This window comes from Mastigoproctus giganteus, chromosome 2, assembly GCF_048544385.1.
Source record: "Mastigoproctus giganteus isolate SK-2022 chromosome 2, ASM4854438v1, whole genome shotgun sequence".
NCBI lineage: Eukaryota > Metazoa > Arthropoda > Arachnida > Uropygi > Thelyphonidae > Mastigoproctus > Mastigoproctus giganteus.
The window spans coordinates 51,808,531-51,824,196 of record NC_143576.1 but is presented as its reverse complement, the minus strand read 5'-3'; the positions used below and the strand labels follow the sequence as shown (position 1 = coordinate 51,824,196).

The 15,666-nt window shown below is 39.3% G+C and overlaps 1 protein-coding gene across 2 annotated transcripts in view; it reads left to right on the top strand.

Annotated features, from left to right (window-relative positions):
- Nucleotides 1–15,666, top strand: part of LOC150089301 (uncharacterized) — a 251,559-nt gene that overhangs the window by 138,694 nt on the left and 97,199 nt on the right. For both annotated transcript variants that reach the window (XM_090368481.1, XM_090368480.1), the window contains exon 4: nucleotides 1,195–1,454. In XM_090368481.1, coding sequence (XP_090224607.1) covers nucleotides 1,195–1,454 — 260 coding nt within the window. The remainder of the gene's footprint in view (nucleotides 1–1,194; nucleotides 1,455–15,666) is intronic.

Sequence of the window (15,666 nt, the reverse complement as noted above, 5' to 3'; positions counted from 1 at the left end):
GAGACCTGCAGACCTGTATTCAGTGCTCAAGATGTGGCTTGATCATGCCTTATACAAGGAGGTGATTATACCATATATATATATGGTATAATCATATCCTTATCCCTGCTAGTAAAATTCCTGTATTTCATTGACATGGTGATTTCTGAAATCCCTTTGAGAAATAAAGAAACGTAGAGCTATTTTTTTTTGAATCAAGCCAAGAATCTCAATACAAAGGTTTGACTTTAAAAAAGAAGTTGGAGGGGATGACAGGATGCCTCTCATTACCATTCTAGAAAAAGCTGTTTTTTTTTTGTTTTTTTTATAACAGATGTGTTCTCAAGTTAAACAATCAATGAGTTCACATAATGCAAAAGCACATATATCAGAAATCATTTTCTCATAGGAATAAATGTAGCAAGACTGGGGTCCCTTTTGGATCAGACTTTTTGTTTTTTGAACAAGTGTACTTCAGATCATGTAAACTTCACAGTGCACAAATTATGAAGAATACTAACTACAGACAGTAATAAATGCTAATATATATATATTTTTTTAATCATTTCATGTGCACTTTGAGTTAAACCATTTTTGGTTTTTGTTATTCTGAATATGAATACCTAGTCTTAGGAAAGAATTTCACAAGTTGCTGGTTAAAGCATTTACTCTGTAATATACTGCAACTGACAAAAACAATAGCTAGTTCCACAAATTTAGAGTGTATTCCATGTGAAGTTTGCATTTGATTCATTTAGTTTTTTTTTTTTTTTTTTTCTATTTATTTGAAGAAAGATTGAGGGGAAATTGCTATAAGTTGGTCTTGGCTACATCCTGTTTATAAAAATTTACATGGTAAAACTGATTATACTGCACAAGAGAATAAGTTGGTTTTCTCCCCCTTTTTATAGGTATGACAGATGTGTACTTTTGCATTATTCCGGGAAATTAATGGGTCTTTAATGTACATAATTTTTTTTTAAATGTTTTGGGGAACATAATAATGTCTGCAGCATATCTAGAATCGCAGTATAAAAATATGCAGAATATCAAGATTACACTTTATTTATGCTGAAGAATGTTTATAGAAATGTTTACCCCTTTCCAACCTGCATCCAAATAGTGTTGTTTAAATTATGCTATAAATTTCTATGATTTTATTATCTTCAGGAGAAATAAAAATAGACTTCAAATTGTATTTCTTTCATCTTACAGATGCATTCAATAATGAAATATCCAACCATCAAGAAACCAGTTCTGCTTATGAAGCACATGATGCCTCATCATTTGCTGAACAGGTAGATGAAAAATCTGGTATATTATTGTCACAGCTACAACAGAGTTCTGTTAGAAATCCTGAAAACAACAAAGTGCCTGTTTTGACTTTAGATTTCAATTCAACCAATATTTCTATGGATGCACCATTTAACCTTTTGAAACATTTTGATTATGCTGGGAAAAATATTATTGATCAGGTACAAATATTTTTGGTATATTCAATTAAAATCAGAGTATAAATTTAACATTACAACCAGTTTGTGTTTATTTATTAGCTATAAATCGTATTTTATTTTGTACTCTCATTATTAATTTATGACTTGACCTTAGATATAAACAGCTGTTTAATTATAACAACATACATTTAAGAAGTTAACTGCCAGCAATATGTCATATGGTAACTTTTATTTTTCAACTATTTATTAGAATATACCATATATTAATTACAGTCAATAGGGAGAAATCATAGTGTACTGATTTGTGTTTAAAGAAAAACTTAGATGTGATTCCAACTGATGAAAGAAAGAAGCCTATAAAGGGCTTTCAGGGAACTATGCTCTCCCATTTACCTGTGGGGGCCAGTGGCTGCACCATGTTTTTATCTTTTTAAGTGTCACGTTTGGATTGTGCGTACCGATTTTTGGTGTTGGAGAGAAGAGAGAATGATCATCGCACATGGAAAGATATGAGAGTTTGGTAGATGGACTCGTGATTCCATATTGGCAGATGGAATTACATCTGAAATTTATTTTTCTTTATGACAAACCCCAAAGACAAATTTATAAGAACATCTAGCTTTGTCAATATGATTAGAAGCCAGAAGACACTAGGACGTGTTGACACTGGACTTCAATTTCTACAGGTTACAATTTTCAGGAGAAAGGTTGCTCTGAGCACAGAAGTAGAACGTTAGTTAATGTATGCAGCGTGTTACATTTCAGGTTCGTTAGTAAATCATGATTTATTAATCCATTAGTAATTCATGATTTATAGCAAAAAAAGAGCAAAAAGAAACATTTATGTACAAATCTAGAAATTTTTTTTCTGCACATATAGCATTAGCATTAGTAGAGGCATATGATGCAAAAAAGCAAGCTTATACAGCATCAGCCAAAAAAAACAAAACAAAAACAAGTTCTTCCCATTTCACACATCCATTCATTCCAAATGTTTGTCTAGTTCTGCCTTTAATTCATTTAAGCTATTAACTTCCACAATGACAGACGAAGTTTATTCCAGTAATCAACGACCTGCTAGCTAAAAGCAAATTTCCACTCATCTATTCGACAACTGTCTTTCCTCAATTTCCGTTTATGCCTCCTCAGGTTTGTAATCAGAGCAAGGGAAGGAATCTCATCAGCATTGAGTCTGCTCAATCCCTTCAAGGCCTTATATCACCATTGAGCCTGCTCAATTCATTCAAAGCCTTCTACACCTCAATCAGATCACCTTGCAGGTTCCTACTCTCCAGACACTGCAATTTGCAGAACTTAAGCCTTTCTTTGTAAGAGCATCCCTTTGTTCCCCTCACCAGTCTTGTTTCCATTCTCTATACTCATTCTAGCAACTCTGCATACTTCCTAAAATGCGGCTTCCAGACTTGTATGCAGTACTCGAGGTGTGTCCTGACCATTGTCTTATACAAGAGGATAATCACCTCCTTATCCTTTCTTGCAAAATTCCTGTATATTATTGACAAGACCCCATAGGCGTCTCCATAGCAGGTGGGAAGGAGCAGCGGTGCGTAGCACTTGCTTCTTGATTAGACCGGGGTTCGAGCCTGTCACCACCGCATATCCCGGAGCAATATGGCCTTAGTTGCTAATGCTCCTAAAAACCAAACAACAACAAGACCCCATGATCTATTCTGGCAGCCTGTCTGCACTGCTCAGAAAACTTCATGTCTGACTGCACAATTATCTCCAGGTCCCTTTCATTCTCTACTACCCTGAGTGTAACACCACCCAGTTGGTACATTTATCTGGGGTTACTGCTACCCATATGCAGTACTTTGCATTTGTCAATGTTAAACTTCAATTGCCACTTCTCAGTCCACCTGCCCAGCTTTTCGACCTGTTGCAGCAGCAGCAACTGTCCTTACTGTTATTAACAACCCTGCCAACCTTTGTATCATCTACAAACTTTGACATTAAGCTTGATCAGGGGCGGGCCATTCCATGGGTGCACTGCACCCAGGCACCAACATTCATGGGGGTGCCTGAAAACCTGAAACTTACATACTCGTATGAAGAAAATTTTAAATTGAGTGCCAAATTTTAATTTGGCACTCCCTTTAAATGGCACCTGGGCAACACATTCTCTATGAATGCCCCTTGAGCTTGATATACCTTCATCGATATCATTTGGGGCCCCAGGTGCCAAGCAATTTTGTGATCAAGTGTCTTTGCCAGTGAATTTGCACTCTCTTGAATAAATAAAATCGTCTTCTTTATTTACAGCATTACACTAACAATCAATTAAATAAGCTTCAGTAAAGAAATCACTTTACTTGAACAGGAGGAAAAGTAACCTTCTTTCTTTTTTCCTTTTATTTGTATATTACTACTAACCCACTACCACTTGGTCACAAAGGTGGCACTGCTCCTGCCTCAAAGTGGTGGGGCCAGTAACCTGGAGGGGAAAAGGTCGCCCTTTCGGGGCAAAATGGAGCAAGAAGTTCATAAAACCCGGAAAAACACTGGGTGCACAAAAGAAACTTTATAACACACGAACAAGAGGAGTCTGGTTCTGTCACAGCAAAATGTCAAAAGACTGACATAGACAGAATCCGAACTCCAACTTTCTTGATTATTCATTCAACTCAAGGACAACCAGTTGGAAAACTCTCTCCATTCCAGAAATGCCTAGGAAAGCAGAATATGTACTCCCAAGACAGTTCATCCTCTAAGATCGGGAGACCTACTAGTTGAAGTTGCCAATGCTCGACAGTCTGAGCAACTACAAAAACTGAAAGCTTTTGGTGGAACTTGTCACCTTTTCACCACGTTTCCCTGAACACGTCAAGAGGTGTCATCACCGAATTGGACATCATGAACCATGTCAGATGAATAACTAAAACAAGAATTACACGACCAAGGAATCATTAATGTCAGAAGAATTATGACAAAGAAAGATGGCATACTAGTTCCTGCACGGAACATAATACAGTAGACTCTCCGTTAACCGGAATTCAAGCATCCGGCAAAAATCTTGAAAATAGTAGGTAGTTGAAAAATTAAAATGATACATATTAATTTCTAGATAAAATTATTCAAACTTGGCGTGCCGCTTTGCGCTGTGAGTACACGCCCGCGCATCCCTCATCACATGTTTGTTTCTCACTCCCGACCATTCACTGTGTAAATATTTAGCATTAGCATTAGCATTAGTAGAGGCATATGATGCAAGAAAGCAAGCTTATTCAGCATCAGCCAAAAAAAAAAAAAAAAACACACACCACTCCCATTTCACCCCTCCGTTCGTTCGAAATACCTGTCCAGTTGAGCTTTAAATTTGTTTAGGCTATCAACTTCAACAACAAGTGATGGAAGTCGGTTCCACCAACCAACCACCCGCTGGCCAAAGGCAAATTTCCGCACATCTATCCGACATTCGTCCTTCCTCAATTTGAATTTATGCCCTCTGAGGTGATTAGCATTAGCATTAGTAGAGGCATTTGATGCAAGAAAGCAAGCTTATGCAGCATCAGCCAAAAAAAAAAAAAAAAAAAACCCACTTCCACTTCACCCCTCTGTTCGTTCAAAATACCTGTCTAGCTGAACCTTAAACTTATTTAGGCTATCAACCTCCACCACAAGGGATGGCAGTCTGTTCCACCAACCAACCACCCGCTGGCTAAAGGCAAATTTCCGCACGTCTATCCTACATCTGTCTTTCCTCAATTTGAATTTATGCCCTCTCAGGTGATTTTTCTGAGCTAGAGGAAGAATCCCATCAGCATTGAGCATGCTTAAACCATTCAAGGCTTTATACACCTCTATCAGATCACCTCGCTGGTGCCTAGTCTCCAGACACTGTAATTTGCAAAACTTAAGCCTTTCTTCGTAAGAGCACCCCTTTGTTCCATTCACTAATCTTGTTGCCCTTCTCTGTACTCGTTCCAGCAGCTCTACATCCTTCTTGAAATGAGGCCTCCAGACCTGTATACAGTACTCTAGGTGTGGCCTGACCATTGCCTTATACAAGGGAATAATCACCTCCTTATCCCTGCTAGAAAAATTCCTGTATATCATTGACAATACACCATGAGCTACTCTTGCAGCCCGTCTGCACTGCTCAGGGAACTTCATATCTGCCTGCACAATCACCCCCCCAAGTCCCTTTCATTCTCTACCACTGTCACTGTAGTCCCACAGAGTTGATACGTTGCTCTGGGGTTGCTGTTTCCCATGTGTAGTACTTTACATTTGTCAATGTTAAACTTCATTTGCCACCTCTCAGCCCATCTGCTCAACCTTTCCAGATCCTGTTGCAGCAGCATAGTGTCAGTAGTGTCCTTGACAACCCTGCCAACCTTTGTATCATCTGCAAACTTGGACATTAAGCTTGATATACCATCATCAATATCATTTATAAATACAGAAAACAATAATGGACCCAACACTGAGCCCTGAGTGACTCCACTAATAACATTAGTCCACGATGAGCAGTGTCCATTGATTACCACTCTCTGTCTTCTCCCCCTCAACCACCCCTTTATCCGTAGCAGCAATTTGCCTCCAATGTCACACTGCTCCAATTTGTGTAGCAGTCTTCCATGTGCAACAGTATCAAAAGCCTTTCTAAGATCCAAGTATATAATATCAAAGTTATTCCCTGCATCCAGTTCTTTTGTGACTGCATCATAGTATCCAATCAAGTTGGTCAGGCAAGACTTCCCCTTAACAAAACCATGCTGTGTCTGAGCTATAACTGAAGTCTTGTCTAAATGATCCTGCAGTGCTTCTTTAACCAGTGCCTCCATTAATTTTCCTGGAACAGAAGTTAAGCTCACAGGTCTATAATTACTTGTGTCAGCCTTTGATCCTCCTTTGTGAATTGGGGTCACATTTGCACATTTCCAGTCTATGGGTACCTCCCCTGAGTCCAAGGAAGCTCTCATAATTATGGCTAAGGGTTTGCTTACTTCCTTTGCTGCCTCCTTTAGTATAACTGGATAGATCCCATCCACCCCGGGTGCCTTTCTTGTGTTTATCTTCAACAGTTTCTCCTCCACTTTACTCCCAGTTATTTCAAGATTCTGTAGCTTACTGCTAGAGTGAAATACACCTCTGGCATTCCCCTTGCTGAATAACTCCTCATGTGTGAATGTCGATGCAAAATATTCATTTAGTTTGTTAGCTACCTGAGCAGGATCATCAACAGTTGACCCATCAATATCAAGTGGACCAATCTGATTCATCCCCTTCCTTCTAGAGTTTACATAAGTAAAGAACTCTTTGCTCTTTTTCTTTGCATCCCTTGCCAAGGATTTCTCGTAATCTGCCTTCGCCTGCCTAACCTCCTTTGTAACTTGGTTGCATATCAACTTGTATCTATCATAGGCTTCTGTGTCATGTGTTAATTTGTAAGTATCCCAAGCATTTTTCTTCTCTGCCATATGCCTCATTATTTCATCTGACATCCATTTTGGCCTAAACCTTGAACAATATTTCTTAGTTGGTATGTAAAGCCTAGTAGCTTCCAAGATAAGTTCTTTGAATGCTTCCCATTTTGAATTTGCTGTTGGTAACATCATCAGTTGGTCCCACTGTATAGAATTTAAATACAGTCTCAGTCCATCGTAGTCGCCTTTACGGAAGCAATAACCCTTCCCTTTACCCCTAATGGTAGTTACCTCTTTCAGTAAATCCCACTTCAGCACACTGTGATCACTGCCACCTAGTGGTTCATTTATCTGCAGATTCTTAATGCATGAAGAATCACTGCTGATAATCAAATCAAGAGTATTACTCCCTCTAGTTGCCTCCCGAACATGCTGATGTAGAAAACAATCATCCAATAAATCCACAAAAGCTCTGCTAGTGTGTGAGTTACCAGCCCCCAAATTCCAGTCAATATCTGGGAAATTAAAATCTCCCATTATAAAACTCTCTGATTTACTGGCCCACTCTATTTCCCTGTACAGTTCCTTATTATACTCATCAGAGTCATTAGGCCTATAGCACACTCCTACTCTCAATTTTGATCTCCCAATGCTTATGTCACACCAAACTGACTCAACACTGCACTGTCCAGCGATGTCGACTGGCTTCACTTCCTTGGTTTTTATGTGTTTCTTAACTAATAGCATAACCCCTCCCCCCTTCCTTTTCTGATTATTCTGAGCAAGATGAAGAATCCCATTGGCATTGAGAATGCTCAAACCATTCAAAGCCTTATACACCTCTATCAGATCACCTCGCCGGTGCCTAGTCTCCAGACTCTGTAATATACTGGTTGATTTATTGTTATTCAAATTCTGTGTTCTCTTTCAACCCCTAGTATGCTGTAACAGGTAGCAAGTAAGTGTAAAAGTGTAGTGCTTACCCTCAAGCAGAAGATGGAAATATGCAAGAGGCTTGAGAAAGGTGAAAGTCGTGCAGTGCTCATAGAAGAATTTAATGTTGGCTCGTCAATGATCTATGACATTAAGGCTCAGTCTCAGAAAATAAAGAAGTTTTATGCCAAGTCGGAGAGTGACAAGAGTGTAACGAAGCGTCATACTCTTCATACACCAAGAATGGAAGTGCTTGACCAGGCCCTGTATGAGTGGTTTTTGCTGAAAAGATCCGAGGGTGGTTGCATTTCTGGACCCATGTTGCAAGAAAAAGCGAAAGAATTGAAGGTAAGTGTTCATTATGAAGTGGCTGGCTTACTCGATTCAAGGTTCATCATGGCATCTAAGCTGGATTTGTTAGGGGAGCAGAAATCGGCTGCAGCTTCATTTCATGAGGTGTTTAGTGAAATAGTGGAAAAAAAATGACTTGACCCCAGAACAGATTTATAATGCAAATGAGACAGGACTAATGTGGAAGTGTCTGCCTAATTCTACTTTGTCTGGTGGTAATGAGAAGGTAGCTCATGAGTTTAAGCAAAATAAAGAGCGTGTAACTGTGCTTGTTTGTGCAAATGCATCAGGAAATCATAAGGTAAAGCTGTGTGGCAGAAAATTTCTAAATCAAGGTGCTTTAAAGGCGTAAGTAACCTTCCCATACATTATCATGCACAGAGTAACAGTTGGATGGACACAGGAATCTTTACCAAGTGGTTTCATTATCAGCAGATCCTGACTATCCTCATGTGATGTCTACCCAGTAAACTCTCTACCTACTGCAACAGTTTTGAGTGTGTTTTTTTAAAAGTTACTGTATTAAAAAAGTGGTTTCTATAATAAAACTCAATTTCTTTAGTAAAATTTGTCTATGTTTATCTTAATTTTCTAAGTATTGGGCTTAGTATAATAGTCAAGTATTTTTTTAATACTAACTCTCAAGCAACTAGAAACTACAGTTATCTGGCATCTACAAATCCCCATAGTTGCCAGTTAACTGGGAGTGTACTGTACTTACTTTTGACAACCCCAAGCCACCAACAGTGATAAAAGCAAGCTATCTTAACTGCCAAGTTAAACCATACATTCCAAACCATTCTGCTGCTATAAGTGCCAGAAGTTTGGGCATTCACAGACAAGTCTGCAGAGGAGTAGCTGCCTGTGCCATATGTGGATCCACCACACACATTAGTACTGACTTCACAGTCACAACACCAATCTGTCTTATCATTAAAGAGGCACATCTGGCGTATTCCAAATAGTATTCCCTTTGGAAATGTGAAAAAATGATACAGTAGTACAAAACTGAACATAACGTAACCTACCAAGAGGCTAAAAAATCCCTACCAGTTCCAAATACTAATAAGCCCACTTATGCACAAATAACCACAAAACATATATTAATTTCTACGCAAACGGAGGTAACTATACCACCAAGTAAATCACTAGCTGAATAAGCAAGGTCACTGTTGTCCCCAGTACCAACCCACCAAAAGAAAAACAAACAAAGCAAAGCCATAAATACACCAATCACAGTACAACCAGATGCCATTCAACAGTAGAATATCACAGTATCTACCACTCCTGATTCAAATCAAACAGAATTCATGGACTCAGAAGACAATGTCAATCAAGACGAACAGGTTCTAGAACTGTTCACCAATGAGGATATGGTTAAAGGGAAACGTTTACACTGCTCAAGTTTACCTTTCCCATTCTTATTTCCCAAAGCAGGGAAAAGGTAAACTTGAGCGATGTAAACCTTCTGTCTTGCAAAAAGAAGTTGAGGGTTCCACTAAACCCAAATAACACTTACCTTCTTAAGGTGGAATTTCAGAGGCTATCATAGTAATTTGTCCGACATCCGAGGTCTCCTTTCACAACATGACCCTATTGCCTTTTGCTTACAGGAAACCAATCTGACACCAAATATAAATGTTTCCCTTCGGAAATACATAATACATCGTCAAGATCGTATTGGACAAAATCCGAACAATCTTGCACATTAGCATTAGCATTAGCATTAGTAGAGGCATATGATGCAAGAAAACAAGCTTATTCAGCATCAGCCAAAAAAAAAAAAAAAAAAAAAACCACTACTCCCATTTCACCCCTCCGTTCGTTCGAAATACCTGTCCAGCTGAGCCTTAAATTTATTTAGGCTATCAACTTCCAAAACAAGGGATGGAAGTCTGTTCCATCTACCCGCTGGCTAAAGGCAAATCTCCGCACATCTATCCGACATCCGTCCTTCCTCAATTTGAATTTATGCCCTTTCAGGTGATTATTCTGAGCAAGAGGAAGAATCCCATCGGTATTGAGCATGCTCAAGCCATTCAAAGCCTTATACACCTCTATCAGATCACCTCGCCGATGCCTAGTCTCCAGGCTCTGTAATTTGCAAAACTTAAGCCTTTCTTCGTAAGAGCAACCCTTTGTTCCATTCACTAATCTTGTTGCCCTTCTCTGTACTCGTTCGAGCAGCTCTACATCCTTCTTGAAATGAGGCCTCCAGACCTGTATACAGTACTCAAGGTGTGGCCTGACCAATGCCTTATACAAGGGAATAATCACATCCTTATCCCTGCTAGAAAAATTCCTGTATATCATTGACAAGACACCATGAGCTACTCTTGCAGCTCGTCTGCACTGCTCAGAGAACTTCATATCTGCCTGCACAATTACCCCCAGGTCCTTTTCATTCTCTACCACTGTCAGCGTAGTACCACAGAGTTGATACGTTGATCTGGGGTTACTGTTTCCCATATGTAGTACTTTACATTTGTCAATGTTAAACTTCATTTGCCACCTCTCAGCCCATCTGCTCAACCTTTCCAGATCCTGTTGCAGCAGCATAGTATCAGTAGTGTCCTTAACAACCCTGCCAACCTTGGTATCGTCTGCAAACTTGGACATTAAGCCTGATACACCATCATCAATATCATTTATAAATACAGAAAACAACAATGGACCCAACACTGAACCCTGAGGAACTCCACTAATAACATTAGTCCACGTTGAGCAGTGTCCATTGATTACCACTCTCTGTCTTCTGCCACTCAACCATCCCTTTATCCATAGCAGCAATTTGCCTCCAATGCCACACTTCTCCAATTTGTGCAGCAGTCTTCCATGCGCAACAGTATCAAAAGCCTTTCTAAGATCCAAATATATAATATCAAAGTTATTCCCTGCATCCAGTTCTTTTGTGACTACATCATAGTATCCAATCAAATTGGTCAGACAAGACCTGCCCTTAACAAAACCATGCTGTGTCTGAGCTATAACTGAATTCTTGTCCAGATGATTCTGCAGTGCTTCTTTAACCAGTGCCTCCATTAATTTTCCTGGAACCGAAGTTAAACTAACAGGTCTATAATTACTTGTTTCAGCCTTTGATCCTCCTTTGTGAATTGGGGTTACATTTGCACATCTCCAGTCCATGGGTACCTCCCCTGAGTCCAAAGAAGCTCTCATAATTATGGCTAGGGGTTTGCTTACTTCCTTTGCTGCCTCCTTTAATATAACTGGATAGATCCCATCCACCCCTGGTGCCTTTTTTATGTTTATCCTCAGCAATTTCTCCTCCACTTTCCTCTCAGTTATTAGAAAATAATATAGCTCACTGCCAATGTTTACTTCACCTACGACATTCCCCTTCCTGAATAACTCCTCATGTGTGAATGTAAATGCAAAATACTCATTTAGATTGTTAGCCACCTGAGCAGGATCCTCAACTGTTGAACCATCAACATCCAGTGGACCAATCTGATTCATCCCTTTCCTTCTTGAGTTTAAATAGGTAAAGAACTCTTTTCTGTTTTTCTTTGCGTCCTTTGGCAAGGATTTCTCATAATCTGCCTTTGCCTGCCTAATCTCCTTTGTGACTTGGTTACAGACCAACTTATATCTATCATAGGCTTCCATGTCACCCATTAATTTGTATGTATCCCATGCATTTTTCTTCTCTGCCATATGTCTCATTAGTTCATCTGACAACCATTTAGGCCTGAACCTTGAACAATATTTCTTGGTTGGTATGTAAAGCCTGGTAGCTTCCAAGATTAGTTCCTTGAATGCTTCCCATTTTGAATTTGCTGTTGGTAACATCATCAGTTGGTCCCACTGTATAGAATTTAAATACTGTCTCAGACCATCATAGTCGCCTTTACGAAAGCAAAAACCCTTCCCTTTGCCTCTGATGGTAGTTACCTCCTTGAGTAAATCCCACTTCAGCACACTGTGATCACTGCCACCCAGTGGTTCCTTTATCTGCAGATTCCTAATGCATGAAGAATCACTACTGATAATCAGATCAAGAGTATTACTCCCTCTAGTTGCCTCCCGAACATGCTGGTGTAGAAAACAATCATCCAATAAATCCACAAAAGCCATGCTAGTGTGTGAGTGACCAACCCACAAATTCCAGTCAATATCTGGAAAATTAAAATCCCCCATTATAAGACTCTCTGATTTACTGGCCCATTCTATTTCCCTGTACAGTATCTTATTATACTCATCAGAGTCATTAGGCCTATAGCACACTCCTACTCTCAATTTTGATTTACCTATGTTTATGTCACACCAAACTGACTCAACACTGCCCTGTCCATCAATGTCGACTGGCTTCACTTCCTTGGATTTTATGTGTTTTTTAACTAATAGCATAACCCCTCCTCCCCTCCTGTCCTGTCTATCCTTTCTATACACATTGTACTCCCCAAATTCCAGTTCTGCATTCTTTATATCTGTGTGACACCACGTCTCTGATATCCCAACAATATCTGCCTTTGATGTTTTGAGCAATACCTCAAATTCATCAAATTTATTTACTAAACTCCTAGCATTGGTGTACACGCAAGTATACCTGCACTTGTTTCTATTCTTAGCTACCCTAACACAACCCATGTGTTTACTTGTATCACAGTGACTTCCAGCAGTCTCTGAAATATCCTGCATCTTGTTTTTCAAGCTTCTGCTCATTCCAATAGAAGCAGTGCAAGAATCTCTTTCACCTCTGCCAGTGGCTACTGTTAATCCATTAGTCTTTGTCTCCCCCCAAGCTAGCAGTTTTCCGACCCACCTAACACTGCCTCGATAGCATCAGCAAATATTCTTCAGCACATGGAGGAGTAACACTGATCATCAACCCCCAGATACCCTCAAAGCCACTCCCACTAAAGACAAACCTTGAGGCAGTTGCTGTACGAGTCAATATTAACTTTGATTTAACCATAGTCTCGTTATACTTGGAAAGTTAAAATCCCCCATTATAAGACATTCTAATTTACTGGCCCACTCAATTTCTCTGCACAATTGCTCATTATACTCATCAGATTCCTGTGTTATAGGCCTAAAAAATCTGATGAGTATAATGAGCAATTGTGCAGAGAAATAGAGTGGGCCAGTAAATCAGAATGTCTTATAATGGGGGATTTTAACTTTCCACATATTGACTGGAACTTTTGAGTTGGTCACTCGCACACTAGCAAAGCTTTTGTGGATTTATTGAATGACTGTTTTCTACAGCAACATGATCGAGAGGCAACCAGAGGGAGTAATACTCTTGATCTGATTATCAGCAGTGATTATTCATGCATTAACAATTTGCAGATAAAGGAACAACTGGGTGACAGTGATCACAATGTACTTTAAGTAATGGGAATTACTTAAAGATGTAACTACCATGAAGGCTAAAAGAAAGGGCTTTTGCTTTCGTAAAGGTGACTACAGAGGTCTCAGACAGTTTTTAAATTCTGTACAGTGGGATCAACTGGTGATGTTACCAACATTGAATTCTAAATGGAAATCTTTCGGGGACTTAATTTTGGAGGCTACTAGGATTTTCATTCCAACTAAGAAAAACTGTTCAAGCTTTAGGCCTAAATGGATGTCAGATGAATTAATGAGGCTTGTGGCAGAGAAGAAGAATATATGGGATGCATATAAAGTATCAGGTGAGACAGAAGCCTATGGTATGTATAAACTAGTCTGTAATCAAGTCACAAAGGAGGTTAGGCAGGCGAAGGCAGATTGCGAGAAATCTTTGGCAAAGGATGCAAAGAAAAACAGCAAAGGGTTCTTTACTTTTATAAACTCTAGAAGGAAAGGGATGAATCATTTTGTCAACCCATCTATGTTAAGACCATCAATAGTCAACTATTGATGATCATGCTCAGGTAGCTGATAAACTGAATGAGTATTTTTCATCTACATTCACACATGAGGAGTTATGCAGTGAGGGGAGTTCCAGAAGCCTACCAAACACTAACAGGGAGCTAAGTGATTTTGTAATAACTGAGAGCAAAGTGGAGGGGAAATTGTTGAAGTTAAACATAAGGAAGGCACCTGGGGTGGATGGGATATATCCAGTTATATTAAAGGAGGCAACAAAGGAAATAAGCAAATCCTTAGCCATAATTATGAAAGCTACCTTGAACTCAGGGGAGATCCCCATGGACAGGAGTTGCACAAATATATCACCAATTCACAAAGAGGTTTCAAAAGGTGACACAAGTAACTACGACATGTTAGTTTAACTTGTGTTGCGGGGAAAATAATGGAATCAGTGGTTAAAGAAGCTATGCACAGCAACCATATATCCTCTATTTGTATGGACTATTAATAGCAATCTGCTGGGCAGTGATCATTATCCTCTGATATGCTGCATTGACACAAGCATTCCCCACCTTTCTTATCGAATTCTCCAAATGGAGCTTTTCCAAAGCTGAATGGGATGTTTACATGCAGCAGTTACAACACTAGAAGAAAACCATATCCAACAAACATTCATAAACCTGGCAGTAGAATATATATCTAACCAAATACTGCAGGCAGCAGACAAAGCAATTCCAAAACAATCCACAAAAATATCTGCTAGCTCAAAAGTGTGGTAGAATGATGAATGTAGTGCAGCTAAAAAAAAAAGAATAGAGCATAGAATATCTTCAGGAAGTTTCCATCAACAGAAAACCTCATCTGCTTTAAACAGGCAAGAGCAAAGGCAAAACGAGTGAGGCACACTAGCAAAAGGGAAGCATGGAGACGCTTCACTTCCACAATCACAAGAACAACAAAAACTAAAACAATATGGGCAAAAATACAGCAGATGTACACAAAAAAAACCCCACATGTCAACTGTCAATGGCTATGATATCACAAAACCAGAGGAGATTGCAAACACCCTGGGTAAATCTTTAATGGAAATATCGGCTACAACATCATACTCGCCATATTTTTAAGTACACAGAGCACAAGCTGAACAAAACCATGTCAATTTTGAATCAGCATCAATTTCTGCATACAATCTTCCCTTCACAATGTCAGAGTTGTATCATGCTGTATCATCTACTAAACTCAGTGCAGCAAAACCAGGTGAAATCCACTACATCGTGATAGCAAAACTCACTGAACCGGTCCTCAAGACTCTGTTATTCTGTTGTACAGGAGTAATCCTGTACAACAGAATATTCAAAGAAAACACATTGCCTGACAAATGGCGTCAATGCGACATTCTGGCTTTTCCAAAACCAGGCAAAGACCCTACAAATCCGCAACATTATTGACCTATTGCACTCTATCACACAAGGTCATGGAAAAAAATGGTCAACGCCCGACTAACCTAGTTTCTAGCTCAAAATGATCTCCTAAATCCAGTGCAGTGTGGTTTCCTGGAAGGTAGATCCACTCTTGACCTTTTGATCAAGACAGAAATAAACATTCGTGATGCCTTCGTCCGAAAAGGACATCTTGCAGTGGTTTTCTTTAACATCGAAAAAGCTTTTGACACTTCTTGGAGATATGGTATTATGTGAACCCTATATGATCTGAGATTACACGGACACCTACCACAGTTT